General features: G+C 42.5%; 2 protein-coding genes across 2 annotated transcripts in view; one reads left to right on the top strand and one right to left on the bottom strand.

Annotated features, from left to right (window-relative positions):
• Positions 1 to 5,035, top strand: part of GNAZ (G protein subunit alpha z) — a 62,989-nt gene extending 57,954 nt beyond the window's left edge. The window contains exon 3 of the mRNA XM_088143761.1: positions 3,024 to 5,035. Coding sequence (XP_087999887.1) covers positions 3,024 to 3,368 — 345 coding nt within the window. The 3' untranslated portion in view covers positions 3,369 to 5,035. The remainder of the gene's footprint in view (positions 1 to 3,023) is intronic.
• Positions 1 to 18,429, bottom strand: part of RSPH14 (radial spoke head 14 homolog) — a 97,723-nt gene that overhangs the window by 76,692 nt on the left and 2,602 nt on the right. The window contains exons 2-3 of the mRNA XM_088143762.1: positions 11,096 to 11,198; positions 10,861 to 10,979 (exon numbers count right to left, since the gene is read on the bottom strand). Coding sequence (XP_087999888.1) covers positions 10,861 to 10,979; positions 11,096 to 11,198 — 222 coding nt within the window. The remainder of the gene's footprint in view (positions 1 to 10,860; positions 10,980 to 11,095; positions 11,199 to 18,429) is intronic.

Below are 18,429 nucleotides of genomic sequence, written 5' to 3'. Positions count from 1 at the left end.
GTTTCTCCATTCTCTCCCCATCCCATTCTTCTTAGTTTAAGGTTGTGGGCAGAGCTTCTGTATAGTTCCTAATACATTTTAGCCATTTTATTATTCTGTTCTATTTTGAATTAACCCTTTTGGAGGAGGTCAGGTTGGGGAAGAGAAGTATTGCATTTGGCAGCACCTAAACTTCTGATGGGACTTGAGCAGAGCAGGCTAGAATGCAGATTAGAAACAGGTTTGGAATTCCAGGGAGAAAAATGACACAGTGGTGTACCGAGGATGGTTCCAATTTCCTCCCTCCCTCCCTCTCCATGTAGATCTGTATTACAGATGGATGCCAGCAATCCTTCTGGATGGAAAGCAGCCTTGTATAGATAAAAGGGTGGTAGCCATGTGGAAATCATGAGGATTTGACTGAATCCCATCTCAAGGACCAATAGTTCTTTGGGATGTGGCAGGCCCTGAATACAGTCACCAGCAGCATCTCTTGGCTAGATACAGTTGAGCCAAGAGGATAAAAGCGTCCTTGGCTGAAAAGCTCTTCTGGCCATGCAGTTGTCCAAAATGGCCATTCCTGCGACCATTCAGATGAAAATCCATAAAGCTTTACATGGCCTTCATTCTAGCCTTTACTTCTAAGACTGAATTAAACTAATCCTTTCAATATCATTGCATCTCCTTTATTGCATAAATGTTCAGAAGTGGTCGGTTTGAATGGCAAATGAGAACAGGTTTCGTTGTTACATACTTCTGGTTACAGTCTATCCTCTTTTCCTAGAATAATCCTTTTGAGACCTGGATCATAATTTTAGGATCTACTTTTGATCAACTTTTCTTTTTTCTTTTATATTTATTTGGTTGTTTGTGTGGTGCTTGTTGTGATCCATTGTAGGTAAGATTGAAACTCAACAAAAAGGTCTCTTAACCACCTGTTGAAGATGCACATCTAAACTGGTATCTCTGAATAAAAGAAATACTGAATTTTCAGGTGAAAAACAATTTTACTAATGTTACTAATCTTATTTAGCAATTAAAGAAGGAAAAGATTAATTCAGAGCTCTGAATGTGTTCAGTGAAAAGTTTCCTGTTGGGAAGACATTACTGCTGGAGAAATAGTTCCAAAGACATTACTAGTTGTGGCTCACCTTCATCTCTCAGTGGCTTTTGATACCATCCATCCGTCCAGCCATCATGTATGTATGTATGTATGTATGTATGTATGTATGTATGTATGTATGTATTAAATTAATATGCTGCCCATCTCCCCCAGAGGGTGACTCTGAGCAGCTCAATCATGGTATCCTTCTGGACTGGCTCAAGGGGTTGAGGGCCCCACAGAGCTCTACCTCTTTCCACTCCTGTTTAATATTGACATAAAACCCCTCAATGAAGTCATCCAGTGGCATAGAGTCAGTTATCATCATTATGCTGATGTTTCTCAGCTGCATTTCTCAACTCCTGGTTGACCAAGTGATGCCATCCAAGTTCTTTCTTAGTATCCAGAGGCTGCAGGGGTGGGGATGGAGAGAAACAGGCTTAGGCTCAACTCTAGCATGACTGAGTGGTTATGGATTTTAGGGACTCCTAGATCTGAGTATTTTCTATAATTGCTTCTGAATGGGATTGTAGTGCCCCAGATGGAAGTGATCCGCAACTTATGGGTCCTCCCAGATTCTTGGCTTCTGCTGGAAGAACATGTAGCAGCTATACTAGGAGGGTCTTCACACAGCTATATCTTCTGTGCCAAATATGCCATTCCTGGACTAGGAGGCCCTGCTCACAGTCACTCATGCCTTGGTTACCAGCTGCAATTTCCATGTCTTCAAGGGCAGCCCCATAAGTAGTTCATTGTGATAATCCAATTATGGGGCTGCCCTTGAAAACATGGAAATTCCAGCTGGTCCAAAATGTGGCAGTGCAGGTAATTGTAGGTGTGCCTTGGTATGCTCATGTTACCCCATTACTTCATGAGCTGGATCAGCTCCCAATCAGCTACCAGGTGCAATTCAAGGTGCTGGTTGTCACCTATGAAGTCCTGAATGGCACGGAGGCAGGTTATCTGTGGGGCATGCTCGGTCCTGTTGATTAAACAGGGTTGTTTGATGGAACTCAGGAAACATGGCTTCTCTGTCATGGTGTTTGCCCTGGGGGACAGTATACCCCCCAAGATTTGGATGGCCCAAACTTCAATGGCCTTCCATAAGGCCTTCAGAACTTGGATTTTTCCTCAGGCATTGGGCCAGGTAATTGAAACAGCCTGCTTTTCAGGGGGTTGTGGAGGTGGAGGTATGTGCTGACCCAAACGTGAAGCTTTTTGATTTTTTGTTGATGTTTTTATTCCAAATTTTAATTTGTTGTTTGCTGCCCAAGGTTCTATGTCAGGTAGGCAGCCATATAAACTGAACTACATTTTTAAGACATGCAAATACTGGTAAAACAGTAGTGCAATATATGGTCTATTGTGAGGAATGAGTGATTACAAAAGAAGCAAAAATGTCTGTTTACCATATATGAAAGCAAGAGTTGGGTATGTCAGGAGAAACAAAAATATATTCGATGTGGGATACTTAAGGGTGTGTGGTTAAACAAGAGGAGAGAGGGTCAAAATGAATGGGGGATATATGAAGATGGACTGAATTCAGATGTGAATGACCAGTCTGAAAGAAGTATTTTGAAATTGTTTCATCATATAAAAATGAATGAGGACTGAATTGCAAAACAAGCATACGAATGGAGAGTACGTGGGTTGAGAGGAAGGGGAAGACTGAGAAGGTTGGGTTGGATGGAGTTTGTGAGAACCTTGAAAAGGAAAAGATTAGAAGTTTAAATAAGCCTTGTATGGGAATGCTGAAAGCAAGAATTGTTTATAGAGGGGGATAGAGTGAATGGTATTGGCTTAAACTAGATTTACTCCTCCCTTTATTTACCCTAACCCTAACCCTTTGATTTCTTCTAACCCTAACAATGCTGACAATAAAAGGACATAGCATGTATTGGGTGCCTAATGTTCTAGCTGACACTTACATCCTTTTTCACAGAGTCGAATGGCAGAGAGCCTTCGCCTTTTTGACTCCATTTGCAACAACAACTGGTTTATCAACACCTCCCTCATCCTTTTCCTGAATAAGAAGGATCTTCTGGCAGAAAAAATTCGCCGAATCCCGCTAACAGTCTGTTTTCCTGAATACAAGGGCCAAAATACTTATGAAGAGGCAGCTGTCTATATCCAGCGCCAGTTTGAGGACTTGAATCGCAACAAGGAGACCAAGGAGATTTATTCACATTTCACTTGTGCTACTGATACCAGTAATATCCAATTTGTGTTTGATGCGGTGACAGATGTCATCATTCAGAACAACCTCAAATATATTGGTCTTTGCTAAGGATCATCTGAGGAAATGAGTCTGGCTTTGCGTGGTGATGCAAAATAGGCAAATCCCTCCATTCACAGTGGAAAAAAACAGGGCACACTTGGAAGATCCAGTTATGGAAGGGAGAAGCCTGAAGTATGTTCACAGATCCCTTCGGCTGCCTACACACGTTTTCGCAAAAAGAAATGTCTTGGTGTGTGCACACCTCCCTGCAAATGGTGTGGTTTTGAACTGTACTGAAAAATTTTCACCATCCCATCCTCATAGGCTCATTCTGTGTCATTTCGTTTCCTGCAGTGGTAGAACTATCCTGTTCTATCTGTGATGAGACAGATTATTGTCTTTACTGTCCTAGAAACCAGTTTTCTGTTGGGAAGAATGCAGAGCTGGCATATGGGAAAGCAGGATGTGTTGTGACACCCTTTCTAAAGCAGAGGCCAGAGAACCGTGTTTCTTGCCTACTTCCTGGGACTTAGCCTGTGGATCTCACACACACACATAGATCTTATATACCCAGTCACATTTCTTGCAGAACATGCTAAGCAAATACTAGGTACATGCCTTGTCTTTATGTCATGGTGTATCGCAAAATATTCTGCCTGTTGAAGGGCCTGATGTGGTAGAATGGTTCTGGGAGTTCTCACCTTAATCATTCAGATTTTCAAATTGTGCAGCAAGAAGTAAGAAATGAGTAGAATTACTAAACTAAAGACCAGGCTAAGTCATGGTCATTGTTCTACCAGTGAGGAATTTTATACATTGAACGTTTTTCTTTTCAATCCTTTTTTGCCAAATAATTGTGTCCTTTCACACAATCTCTGTAACTTTAATGAGTGGTTGATTTTTTTTTTTTTAGTACAGATATAAGAGGTATATGGATTCTTTTTAAATTATTGTTTTGTGTCTGGATTCTGTGTGTGCCAATGGATAGACTTATTATTTTGCTCCAAGAAAATTCTGAGAAGTATGGCAACATTTGCAACAGCCTTTCCAAATACAGGAGCCAATGAAACTGTACAATAGAGCCTTTTAAGTCTTTTTTGGTGTTTATTTTTAAAATGTGCTGTAATTATTAGGTGAACAGATGAGTGATATGAACAATATTTAAATGTCTTGATATTTAAATTTTTAAAACTTAGTGGAATTAAAGAAATGGAAGTGATGCATTTTCCAGTTCTCTGTCATTGTGTTAAAATAATGCTGAATGGCCTCTTTCTCTGGCAAATGCATAGTTAAGTTTGCCAGAGAAGCTGTTGTGTCTTCACTGGAAAATCTCACCTGGGGCATGTGGCCAGCGGTCACGCAACTCATTCTCCCCTTCTCCCCTTGCAAAAAGCCTTCTTTCCAATTCCAGTGTAAGCTAAATGTGTAAATATGTATTCAAGAATTGTAAAGCACATACATGCACTCATCCTTTCTTTCTCTCACACACTTGCCTCTTTTCTCTTCCCTCTGTTTCCCAGTTGTATGAACATTAGTGGGAATTCACAGCCAAGGGCTTTAAGAAAAATTTAGCAGAAACAATGAATAATGTTACAGGCTGTCCACTTTAAGAAAATAAATACTCTGAATGGTCCTAACTGGTCTGTGGTGTGCTCCCTGTTGCTTTTAAGCTTCCTGATTCCGCCCGGCTGAGTTTCATGGTTATTCCACATAGGACAAAGCCAGTAGGAGAGCAGCATGGGATGCTCTGCTCAGAAGGAGCTGAAGCAGTTGCAGGGGATCAGCCCTGCTGTGGGGGCAAGCTCGTTCCCAGGATGTAGCCCTGGCAGAAGGCGGCACCGCTTGCCAGCCCTGCGTGCCAGAATTATCATTCAAAGAACGGGCCGTGCATCTTGGGAATTCTGAGGAAAGAACAGTCACTTTAGAAACCAGTCACCAAGTACATTCCCCAGGTGTTTGGGATTAGATGAGTGGAGTCCCCTGGTGGCTGTTTGTTTTGTCAATTTGCCACTTTGCACATTTGGGTTATTTTCAATGGTGTATGGCTTTGATTTCTTTTTTCCTTGTTTGTTTTTGTTGTATGCTGCCCAGAGTCACACTGTTTCAGTCAGGTGGCCATATAAATGCTTTAAATAAATACTGTACGAATCAAATTGGGAAAAAAAATTTAAAATCAGATTCTATGATGTGTAACTTTAGTGGGGCTGGTATCTGAACTTGCAGGTCACAGTACAGATTTGGAGAGGGAAGATATTCCCCTTCTGATCTGTCCCCTTGTGTGGCAACGTGTGGGTTGGTGCTAACTGCAAAGTGGCTGGAAGGAGAGAAAAACAAAGCTAATTTCCAAGCTGCTTTGCTTGGAAATGTGGTCTGCCTGAAACTCGTGGGATATGTTTCAGAGTACATTTTGGAATGAAGTTTTTATGACAGAGAGTTGTTGATCATATATAATGGGTTAAACCTGTTCTACAAGTTGCAGCAAATTCTAGGTTAGCTCTGCAAAACTGGAATAAAGATGTTAACCATATATTTGCCTTTCCACCTTCATTACTTTTTACAATGATTGCAGAATTAACACCAGAGCCTGTGCTCTGAAAATATTACAAGAATGCTAAACGTAGCAGAACTCAAGCTAACCATTTGTGTTTAGATTTATACTGGGGTATGGACATCTGTCAAGTAAATTACCTTTTTTTCTCCAGCTATTATTTTGTGCATTATGGTGTTGTAATTCACAATTCAGATAGGTGTGAGATGGTGGTAGTAGCTTTTTAAAAATCTTCTAGAGTTAAAAATAATTAAGTTCATTGTACAGTTTCTTGAACAGATTAGGCTGCTCTAATCTCAGTGCACTAAATAAGCAAGGAAATAGGATTTGGCTTCGCAAACAACAGCATGAAAAATGCAACGTAATCAGCAATGGTACTGTTGCCCAGAAAGAAACTAAGCCAGAAAATAGCAACTGCTCTAGCAGCTGGGACAGATCTGTAATTTTACTCTCTAGTCATAAAAGGTATTATTGAAAAAATGCTAAAACCTTCAAGAACTTTTTGCAATCCATCACCCTGAACTAGTGAAAAATATAGATGGGATTTTAGAATTGATTAATCACTCTGCAAATAAAGCAGCAAAGGTCACCAACACCCATAAACCCTTCTGTTCAATGCTCCATCTGATTCTTTTTTTTTTTTTAATTTGTGTTATTTTAAAAGCAAGAAGCAAAGCAAAGCACCAACCGTGAGCATCATCTTTACAAGGATGTCTTTGCAAGAATACCTACACATAGCCTCCATAACCATTTAAACAATTAAAATGACACCGAGGATTTTCTTTGGAACCATGCCTACATTAGAAAAGGTAAAAACCAGCTGAGGAGGTAGGGAAAATTCCATAGATATTTTGCTGAGTAGCCATGTCCACCATAGCAGCCACTTTGTGAATAGGGCTTCTCTCCTATGGCAGCCAGTTTTTTAAGAGCATCCACAATGTACTGGAATTTTTATGTGGTCTGGAATAAAGCAGGCTGCACTTTAGGCCTCCAGTAAGAGCAGCAGGTTGTACATGAAACTTTTAGTCAGATCCAGCAAGGCTACCCTTGAGTTCTTATAACAGCAGTCAAGCACTTTCCTGAAAATGATTCTGACCAATTTGGGGGGCAGATTAGTCTTTCCCTTGCTCTCTTGGTCCTCCTGAGAGCATAGGAGTGCAACTTCCCAGTGGTCGCCTGGCAAATGGATGAGCCTACAGTAGCAGATGGTGGGAGTTAACCAGTGAAGACAGGAATGCTGAGTATCTCTTGGGGGAAGGAGGGGATGCTGTAGAACCCCACAAATTTGGGGCACTTTCATGGAGAGAATTGATGCAGGCTATATGTAGTCAAAGCTGTATCAATCCCAAGTGCAATGGGAGGCATCAGCAGGCTTGGGGAAGCCCTAAACTCTGGGAGTATCAAAAGTCTAGACTAAATAAACCCAACAAGAGGAAACCCCTTTTTAAGGCTGAAACATGCTTAGGGACAACAGAATGGTGGCTGACCTGTGGGAGAAACTGGGGAGAGTACTGGCTGGCAGGAGCAGTGAGAGAAGATTTTTCATATCCCGTTGATGGAAAAACCAGTGGAGGCAAAAACAGACCAATAAGGTATCTAGCCAAATCAGAAATCCAACATGCATTGCCCGGCACAGAGGCTTCCCACACAGAGGTATTCAGATCGGGGTATTGTGCATTCCTACCAAATTAGTTCCAGGCCAGAACACAATGCATGGGCTGGCCCCTCACAAAGAGTACCTGTCTTCAAGACAGTCCTCTTCAGAGAGTATTTGTACATAATTCCTGATCTGGTAACCTGGGAAGGGATTAGAGTTCCCAGAGCAGGTAATAGGGTTGGGTTAGTTTTCATTGGAACTGGTAACAGTGGCCCAGATGGCCTCCTGGATGAATGAGCTATCAGGGAATTGTTCTTTAAGAAGACATTTCGAAGAACAATCTGTGATACTCTGACTTGGTCAACAGACAATTATACTTACTGATATATTAAATGTGTTTCTTAAATAGCCATGATGGACATATATAGTATTATTAGTATATAAAACACTTTACATAGTAATAGATGCAAAAAGCATATAGATCTAAATAAATAATAGAGGAAAAAGGAAAAGAGGAAGAACAAGTAAGAACAACAACGATTCAACTAACTGAATGGTAAGCAAATGCAACGGAGCGCAGATGTCACAGTCTGGGTTTTTTTGGAAACATTTACCCTAATAGTTATACCCTAATACCTTAGGTATAACCCTAATAGACAAATTCAGTACTTCATACTGTAGGCCTGTAAAATAACCCTTCAGTACAGACAAAATTGTGAAGCTGAATTTTCACTCACATAATGGCAAACAATAGCTTTTATTCTGAAGTCCACTGCATTCATTCCAAAATTTACCCCACAAAAACATGTGATGGATGGATGAACACACTTAAATGAGAGCACCGAGAACTGGATCATTTTGCCGTCAGCCTCAAGAAAAGGAAGGACTCTTACGTGATGAATTTAAGCTTGGGATGTTGATGCAGGCTTATTGAGCCTTTGAGGAGCGGGACAATGCGGCCTTGTCTGCTCTCTGCTCACAGCAGAAGCCCTCCTTGCCTTGCCCTGCCCACCTTCACCCAAGTAACAGCATTCTTGTAACATCTGGGTCAGAACCCAGGGCCAGGTTAAGCACTTAGAACTTACAGTAATCTGTGCTTTGAACCTCCATCCTGGAAACCAACTGGATTGCAACATAACAGCCTTTCTCTCCCACAAACACCCATTCCCAAAATATGGGCAAACAGTGCACAAACAAGTAATCAGCAACGTATCTTTACGTCCAATATTCACCATTCCCTTCTGAGATCTAGCTGCATCTGTAGAAATCAATATCCCTTGTCTTAGTCTCAGTTGATTAAAAATTGCACTGAATGGCTGGGTTCACAAAAACATTAATAAAAAAACCTCAATTCCTTATACACCCACTCCTCATGTAGTGACCAAGTTCCATTCCAACAACCAGGTTGTTAAGCAAATGGTCACTAAGTGAACGTGACTGAGAGAGACAGCTGCTGCAAAGATCATTGGTTGCTGCCATCTCATTCAGCTAAAATTCTCTCATACAGCTACGCCAGTGTTACGCTCACTCTGGCGTGCGTTGTTTTCAAGCACACAAAATTTAGTCATAAATGAATGCATTGATCGGAAAATGAATTTTTTATTACCATCGTACAGATAGTCCTTGACTTACAACCATTTGTTCAGCGACCCATTCAAAATTATGACAGCACTGAATGAGTACTACTTACGACCGGTCCTCAGAGTTCTGATTGTTGCAGCATCCCTGTGGTCACATGATTGTGATCTGGGTGTTTGGCACCCAGCTCACAATTATGTTGCAGCAACCCGTGGTCACATGACTGTGATTTCTGACGTCTCCTGCCAGCATCCCACAACCAAAATCAGTGGGGAAGCCAGCAGAAAGTTGGAAGTCGTGCTCACATCAGGTCTTTGCTTAGTGATGGCAACTGGGACTGTTGGAATTGCTGTTGTTAAGTGGCGTGGTAATGTGATGTTGTACTTTATGAGCACATCTCTTAGCAACAGCGATTCCAGCCCCATTGCTATCGTATGCTGAGGACTATCTGTATTTGCAAATGGTCGCTAACTGAGGTAGTCGCTAAGCGAGGAGTGGGTATACAACATGCTATATCCAAACAAACCATATGGTAGCTTAGTATTATGGCCTGATTCAAGTAGCTTGCTAAGACAGAGGCAAGGTTCCCATAACTCAGTGAGCTATAGAGTATCCAACCATATTTTAGCTTAGTTTACCATGTTGTTTGAATCCAAACAATGACTGTAGATCCTCTCCTAGATCCATTAAATTGCAAACATCTAAAATTAAGATCACTGCTATATATCCTGCTATAGAAATGAACAAATAGGGGTGTTAAGCCAGAGCCAAGCTACTGTGTACCTGAAAAGAAGTTGAAATGAAGAATAAACATACTACTTGGTGGTTGCAGTTAGTAGAAATCATAGCACAGGACTCTGTTGGTCTCCAGATATGCTGGAATGGCAACTGTCAGAATTCACAGCCAATATGGCCCTTCTGGCTAGGAATGCTAGGAATTGCAGTTTCAACACATCAGGAGGTACTGGCTGGAAAAGCCTGCTGTAGAACATCTAGGGAAAAATCACTAGTTCTAGCGTTCAACCCAGAAATGGCTTAACTTATATGATCAACAAGAATTAGCAGCAGTGGAAAAGAGTGGTTACCAATCTGATCATGTCTGCCTGATCTGTTGTCCAAGGCCTAGGAAAAATCGGTACCGAAACCTTTACACTTTTAGAATGGCCAGAAGTGTAAACATCATAAGCACCCATTTGCTTCCTAATATATTTCATATTTAGTGATTAGGTTCATGCCTCAGGCCAACCACAGGTTTTGTTTAACCACAGGATAAACCAAGATTAGCTGATTCACACAACACACTAACAAAATCAAAGAAGCCACGTTAGGGGCTATTGTGATTTGTGTCCCCAGACCCCAGTTCCACAGAACATGCAACTAGGCCACTTAACAAAACTGAATTTTCAGCAGGGATGAGGGTTGTTGCTATTCCTTCACGCCTGCTTCCATCTGATAGCCTGTGTTCTTTTCTTTGCATCTTTACACATTCAGTCTCATAAGCACTGAAGCACGACAGCCATATAATTAGCTCCAAATGCCTCAAGCAGGAAAGTCAAACTACATGCTTCGGAGGAGGCAGATCCAGCAGGGTTTCTAAGCTGCAGTGCCAATCTGTTCCTCCTACCCTAAAGAGATAGGAACTGGGAAGGTCCAAATGCTTGCTCGTAATGCTGTATGATTTTGCATGTGACTTGCAGAAATGGGCACCAGCGTAAATACTAGGGTCAATCTCACGCACACATGCACACTTATAAAATATGATTTGAAAGACAGCTGAGATCAAAGATTGAAGTGATTAAGTCTTTGTATAATAATTAATCTGAAGTTTAATTCCTGACCTGTAGGTGTTTCTGCTACTAGTTTCAGTGCATAATGCATGTTCCACCGACAGATATCAACAGGATCGTTCAAAAGCTGTGCCAGTGCTGGGATGACTCCATGTTCTACAAAATTCGTCCTAAAATTTGGAACATATTAAATTTATCTTTCCAGAATCTGGAAACTGTAATGTAGGGTAGAATCGCTTCACTTTTTCCCCCAACCTTTTAAATAGCATTTTTAAGAAATACCTACCTGCCAATGCTATGTGTTGCCATTATATATAAGACCTCTGTAGTTTTTTGTCGCACAGTGCTATCTTCATCTAGAAGCAGTTTTTTCAAGTTATCTAGAAATCCTGAAAGAGAGAATTTTATTTATTTATTCATTCAATTTATACCTGCCTTTCAACAAAAGTAAAAATGAGAAAATAAAGAATATAAAGAAGTAATATAAAGGCACTCAGCAGAATTAAAAACAAACACCAAGCATTATAAAAGCAAAGTACAAGACGCTTTCTTAAAGGAAAGGATTATAAGGTAATGGCAGGGACCCAAAATATGGCCTCTGTTAACTTATCAGCATATGTGGATCAGGAATATCTCCAGTACATCATTCCTGAGCTTTAAGGACACCAGAAGTTGAAAAGGGAATCAAGTCCCCAGATAGACTGAAAGCTAGGACAGTCGGCAAAATGCAGGTGTCATAAAGTCCAGCTGCATTCTAAATGTAAGTTGTTAAAACAGCAGAAATCAAATGAATTTAGAGTTTCTATGAAAAAGGGACAAAACTCCAGCTATGCTGCCACATCCCTCTCACACATCCTCTTTACATCCTTCTCACATTAATGACTGAAAGAACGTTTCCAAGGCCAGATAAATCAGTGACAGAAGTTCTTACATACAATTAGTTCATATGGCTTGCTTTTATTTCCAATATAGGAAATAAAGAATAAGATTGAGCAAAGCCAGACTTTATATGGGTTTCCATACCAAACTGTATCAAAAGATTTGTTTTTTCCAGCTTCACCTTATGTATGAACTCAACCATTACTATTTGTAAGCCATGGGTTATGGCTTAATAGTTTTAAATTCAGTTTTAAGTTTAATTTTTTTTATTTCTGTTATGCCATTACAGGTATATGTTTCCAGGTTTTATAAATTGCTATATAAGAGAATAAAATGTGAGCTTAGAAAATACAGGTGCAATAACATATTTTAGTTTCTCCCATCTCTACAATGGTTCACTCTCTGTGATAAGCTGAAAACAACAAGTTGGAATTGGAATTTATACGATTCCTACTCCAGATTCAGCTCAGAGGATTTATATGGAAATATAAAAGCTACTAACCACAAGTCCATCTAGACCAATATTTATTTTATTTATTATTTCAATTTATATGGCTGCCCAACTCAAATTCATGACTCTGGGTGGCTAACAATATTTAAAAAACAGCATAAAAAATAAAAAATAAGAAATGACAATGCACATATAGACTGCAGCCAGGGTAAAAACAAACTCATCAATAACAAATCAATATAACCATTGTACACTATGCTTCCAGAAACAGAAAAATATAAACACTGAATAAATGGCTCTTCTCCTTGGCCATTGCAAATCAGAATGATGAAAAATATAACAAAAATTACAATGTGAAATCACAGTGCAGAACCTGGCCCTTTCATATGGGAGTCAGTTGTGGAGTTTGCTATTAAATCTACAACTAACCTAGGTAGATCAATCTGTAATTTTATCATTAGATGCTGAAAAAGCCTTTGTCAAAATATATAAACAGTACATGTTTGCCGTGCTAAACAGATTCAGATTTCCTTTGGAATTCATAAAATGGATTAAGATGTTACATGAGTCGCCCACATCCAAGGTGAAGGTTCATGGCATGTTCTCTGCTACTCTCCCACTATTTAGAGGAACTAGGCGAGTATGTCCACTCTCACCCTTGCTTTTTAATCTCTGCGTGGAACCCTTGGCTTGTGCTATTAGACGACACAGGGAGAGCTGAACACAGATTGGTTTCCTCTGCAGATGACATTCTCTGGTTTATTTCTAAACCTCACACTACTGTTCCAGCGTTGATGCAATGATAGATGCCTTTAGGAAAACAGCAGGATACTCTATTAACTGGTCCAAATCAGAACGGATGCCAGTAGGTGAAAATTTGGTTACCCATTCATTTAAGGAATATCAATTCCGTATTTGTACTGATTTTATTAAATCTATCCAGTACATGGAACCTGACAACCAGACAATGTAAACCAACCAAACCCATATCATGGTTTAATGACATGTATGCTAATAAAAGTAAGGCATGCAACATCATATTAGCAAGGAGGCACTCTGCTCTGGGTGTCAGGTATAGCCATGCTGTTTATACATTGCATTTAGTCCTAATGGCATGAAGAATCCATTTTATCTATTTTAAGAATCCAATCCGATTGTCAAGTTCCATGTACTAGGTATATAGTTCAAAAGAATATTATCCTCTGAAAATTTTAGCTTTTGTCGCACAATCATATTTATATAGTCCACTGCTTTCTCCCAAAACTTGGTAACTATAGGACACTGTAGAAATATGTGTTTTAAAGAAGCATTATCCTTATTACATCTCCAACAAAAATGCTATTTTTGACAATTCTTTTCTATATAAATTTAATGGAGTCTCATAAGTTCTAAATATTATTTTTTGTTGTATAAATTGTAATTTGAGGTCCATTGACATTCTTGCTATAGAAGTTAAAAATTAAAATACTTTCCCATTGTCTAGACAATATAGGAACCTCTAATTCTCTACTCTACTCATTTCTTAACATCTGCATATCAAATTGATGTATTGGTACCTATCTGTCTCTATAAAAAGTAATAGTCTGAGAAGGGTGTGGCCTTCTTGGGACACACCTCTGGGATATGATGGAAAGACTGCCAAGGCTCCTTAAGCCACTGGCAAATACCCCTTCTGGCTGATCTATCCTGGAAGAAATGGCCTAGCCAGACATAGGCTGAAACATCCCACAAGGTGCTAGGAAGTGTTGGGCAAGCGAGTGAAGGAGCCGGGAACATGGGGACTACCCTGGAGGAGGAGTAAAGAAGGAGGCGGACATGGCCAGAGAGAGGGTTCTGGAGACAATAAACGGGCTGCACAGATGGAACCAATGGAACGCTTTGGATAATGGAGGCATTTCCAAGATGAGACTGCTGGTAAGGGATGGAGGGCACCTCACAAGAAATGGGACAAATGTGTTGGGAGGGTGCTGTGCCATCCTGACTGAGAGGTGGGAGAGGGAGAGAGGGAGAGCAGAGCTTGGAAAGCAGCGCAACTAAGAAGGTGTAAAGAAGGTGGTGGCTCCCAATAATGAGCACAGAAATATAGGAAGGAATAGATCACGTTCTGTGACTCGAGGATCCCAATGTCTCTGCACAAATACACAAACATGGAGAAAAACAAGAACTAGAAATTTTAATGCAGGAAAATGAATATAATTCAGCAGGCACTACTGAAAGCTGGTGGGATGAATCTCATAGGTGGAATGCCTATGGGGGAGATGGGCAGCATATAAATCTAATAAATAAATAAATAAATAAATAAATGCAAAGAAAAAAGTTAAAAGGAATTCCTTATTAAAAAAGAATAAGCCAGATAAAGGAGGAGGAGGAGGAGGAGGAGGAGGAGGAGGAGGAGGAGGAGGAGGAGGAGGGAGAGGCATTACATGGGAAGGGCATGCAGGCATGTATTGAGATCTAGAAAGTTGAGAATGAAGTCCAAAATCATTATGGTCATGTTAATTTGGTAAAACTGCTCAGGGTCATTTGGAATGGGGTGGCCTACAAATCCAAACAATCAATCAATCAATGCAGGTAAGACTTCAAAGAAGGAGAAATGAGATATTATTGTGGGGAAGCGCTAAAGACTGTTGACCCAGGTATAAGATCTTGATAATTTCTTCCTGGTGGACCAGAACTCTCAAGGGGAAGAGATAAAAAGTAATAATGGGAGACTTTATCTACTTGGATATTCATTGGAAATCCAACTTGGCCAAGACTGCAAGATTCCAAAAAGTCCTCGGTGATTATGCTGTTTCATTTTCCAAATGGTTGTAGAAGAAAGAAGGAATTGGCTATCCTAGATCTGATCCCAAACAACAGGGATTTACTGGATGAAGAGGTAAAAACAGTGGGATTTTTGGCAGAAGTTACCATACCACCTTGATGTTCAAGATACTACAGAAAGAAAAATTGGACTTAGAGCATAGCCATACCTGCACCCTAGATTTCAGCATAGCCAATTTCAACAAGCTAAATAACCATAGCAGACTTTCTTGGACAAAAGTTCTCAGATCAAAGGGAGCACAAAAGGTAACTTATTTTTTAAAAATTATATTTGAGGTGGGGGGGGATTCTAGGTAGCTTAGGAAACCACATTATGGGAAATGAGAGATGGATGTAATTACCCGTATAATGCTTCCTGTATATCCAGAGGTAGCAAATATCTACAGAAAGTAAGTTAGAAAGGCTAAAGAACAGAAGACTTGGTTATAAGTAAGTAAGTAAATGTCGTCTCTGTCACTGCCCCTGCCATCTGGAACAGCATCCTCCCAGAGATATGAGTGGCGCCTGCTCTGCTAGGATTCTGGAAGGCCCTTAAAACCCAGGCCTGGGGGTCATGTGCTTGTGGAGCTCTATCGTGTTTTTATTGGTATGGTTGGTTTTGTCTTGTTTTATGTGTTTTTATTTATTTATCTATTTATTTATTAAACTTGTCCCTGCCCATTTCCCCCCAATGGGGGACTCTGGGCGGCTTACAACATGTTAAAACAATAAATAAATATACAGTTAAAATTTAAAGAGGACACATTTACAAAGAATAAAAGGAAAAGGAAAAATTCAAGAGGCCAATGGAAGCAACACCAGGCCTCTAGGGGGCTAGCCAACCCCGTATCTGATGACCTCCCTCCCCACCCCAGGCCAGGTGGCAGAGCCAGGTCTTCAAGCTCCTCTGAAAGACCGGGAGTGAGGGGGCCTGTCTCACCTCCGGGGGCAAGATGTTCCAAAGGGCAGGGGCTACAGCAGAGAAGGCCCGCCTTCTGGACCCTGCTAGTCAGAGTTCTTTTGCCGAGGGGGTCCGGAGCATGCCCCCCCCTGTATGATCGGGTGGGACGGGTTGAAATAGTGGGGGAGAGGCGGTCCCTCAGGTAGCCTGGCCCCATGCCATGTAGGGCTTTAAAGGTGATAACCAACACCTTGAATTGGACCCGGAAGCAAACCAGTACCCAATGCAGCTCACGGAGCAATGGTGTTATAGGGTCCTTCTTCAGACCCCAAAAATAGCTTGTGCGGCTGCATTCTGGACCAGCTGAAGCTTCCGGATACTCTTCAAGGGTAGCCCCATGTAGAGTGCATTGCAGTAGTCTACCTGGGAGATAACAAGGGCATGAGTGACCGTTTGAAGGGCATCCCAATCCAGGAAAGGGCGTAACTGGTGCACAACCCAGAGCTGTGCGAAAGCCCTCCTGGCCACGGCTGCCACCTGCTCTTTGAGCAGGAGCCGTGAGTCCAGGAGGACCCCCAAATTATGCACTGGGTCTGTCTGGGGCAGTGCTACCCCATCCAGGACCAACGATGACAACGTCCCGGATACAGAGGAGCCATTAACCCACAGCCACTCCATCTTACCAGGGTTCAGCCGAAGCCTGTTGTTCCCCATCCAGACCCTTACAGCCTCCAGGCACCGAGAAAGGGCAGTCACGGCATCACTTACTTCACCAGGGATGGAGATGTATAGCTGCGTATCATCAGCATACTGATGATACCTCATCCCATGATGACGGATGATGTCACCCAGCAGTTTCATGTAGATGCTGAAAAGGAGCGGAGAGAGAACCGAGCCCTGCGGCACCCCACAGAAGAGGGGCCGAGGATGGGACCTCTCGCTCCCTATCACCACTGATTGGGATCGGCCCCAAAGAAAGGAGGAGAACCAGCACAAGACTGTGCCGCCCACCCCCATATCCCTGAGCCGTCCCAATAGGATACCGTGGTCGACGGTATCGAACGCCGCTGAGAGATCAAGGACAGCAAGGATGGTCACAGTTCCACCATCCTGCTCCTGCCAGAGATCATCCATAAGTGCGACCAATGCCGTTTCCGTTCCATAACCGGGCCTGAAACCTGACTGATAAGGGTCCAGATAATCCGTTTCTTCCAGAACCCTTTGGAGCTGTGATGCCACTACTTTCTCAACCACTTTCCCCAAAAAGGGGAGGTGGGAGACTGGACGAAAATTGTCCAGTATGGTAGGATCCAGAGAGGGCTTCTTGAGGAGAGGGTGCACCAACGCCTCTTTAAAGGGCGCTGGAAACACTCCCTCCTGCAAGGATGTATTAACTATCGCCTGGATCCAACCGCATGTTACCTCCCAAGCTGCTTTCACCAGCCAGGAGGGACATGGGTCCAGATGACAAGTGGTGGCCCTCACAGTCTGGAGCATCCTGTCCACTTCCTCAGGAACAATAGGATCAAACCGTTCCCAGATAACTGGGCAAGAATGATCCCCTGGTATCTCCCCAGACCCCGCACCACACTCAGAGTCTAACTTGGAATGAATCTGTGATTTTATCCTGCAGGAGCTCTGAGAATTCCTCCATGTGGCCCTGCAAATGAATCTCCAGATCCCCTTTACCGAGGAGGGATCTAGTGATCCCAGACAGGGCCGCTGGGACGCGATAAGGGAGGAGAAGTATTGGTGCTTCGCCGCTCTTATTGCCACAATGTAGGCCTTAATGGCGGCTCTAACATGTGTTCGGTCAGATTCGGTCTGTGTCTTCCTCCAGCGGTGCTCTAGACATCTTGGCCCTCTTCAGCACCCTCAACTCCTCCGTAAACCGCGGGGAGTGTCGGGGCCAATGTGGCAAGAGAGGTCGCATAGGCATGATCCTGTCCAAGGCCCCAGCTGCTTCCCTATTCCAAGCAGCAGCCAAGACCTCCGCTGGACCATGCAGCAGATCCACGGGAATGCTCCCCAGCTCCCTCTGGAATGCTGACGGGTCCATCACGCGCTGGGGGCGGACCAATCGCATGGGTCCTGCCTCCCTGCGGAGGGGGGTGGCATAGGAGAAACTCAGGGTCACCAGGACATGATCTGACCATGACAGTGGGGAAAGCTGTATATCTCCCCTCAGATCACTTTGCCATTGCTCAGACAAGGAAACTAAATCTGGCATGCGGCCACTGTCTCAGGTTGGGTCCCACACAATTTGAGACAGGCCCATGGCTGCCACGGTAGCCATGAACTCCCGAGCTGCCTCCGAGGCCCGTCCCAGGGATGGCAGGTTGAAGTCCTCCAGAACCATAAGCCTGGGGAACTCCACTGCCAGCCCCGAGATGGCCTCCAGCAGCTCAGGCAGGGAGGCTGCCACGTAACAGGGAGGCTGGTACAGTAGCAGCACTCCCAACTGTTCGTGGGAACCCAACCTAAGAAACAGTGTCTCACAGCCAGAAACTTGTGGAGCAATGCCCCTGAAGGCCACCAGAGACTTTTGGATGACAACAGCCACCCCTCCTCCCCTGCCCTGGCATCT

The sequence above is a fragment of the Python bivittatus genome, unplaced genomic scaffold (assembly GCF_059951505.1).
Source record: "Python bivittatus isolate LINGU-HERP-01145 unplaced genomic scaffold, Pbiv_v1 ctg000390_np1212, whole genome shotgun sequence".
Taxonomy (NCBI): Eukaryota; Metazoa; Chordata; class Lepidosauria; order Squamata; family Pythonidae; genus Python; species Python bivittatus.
This window is presented reverse-complemented; position numbering and strand designations above follow the sequence as displayed.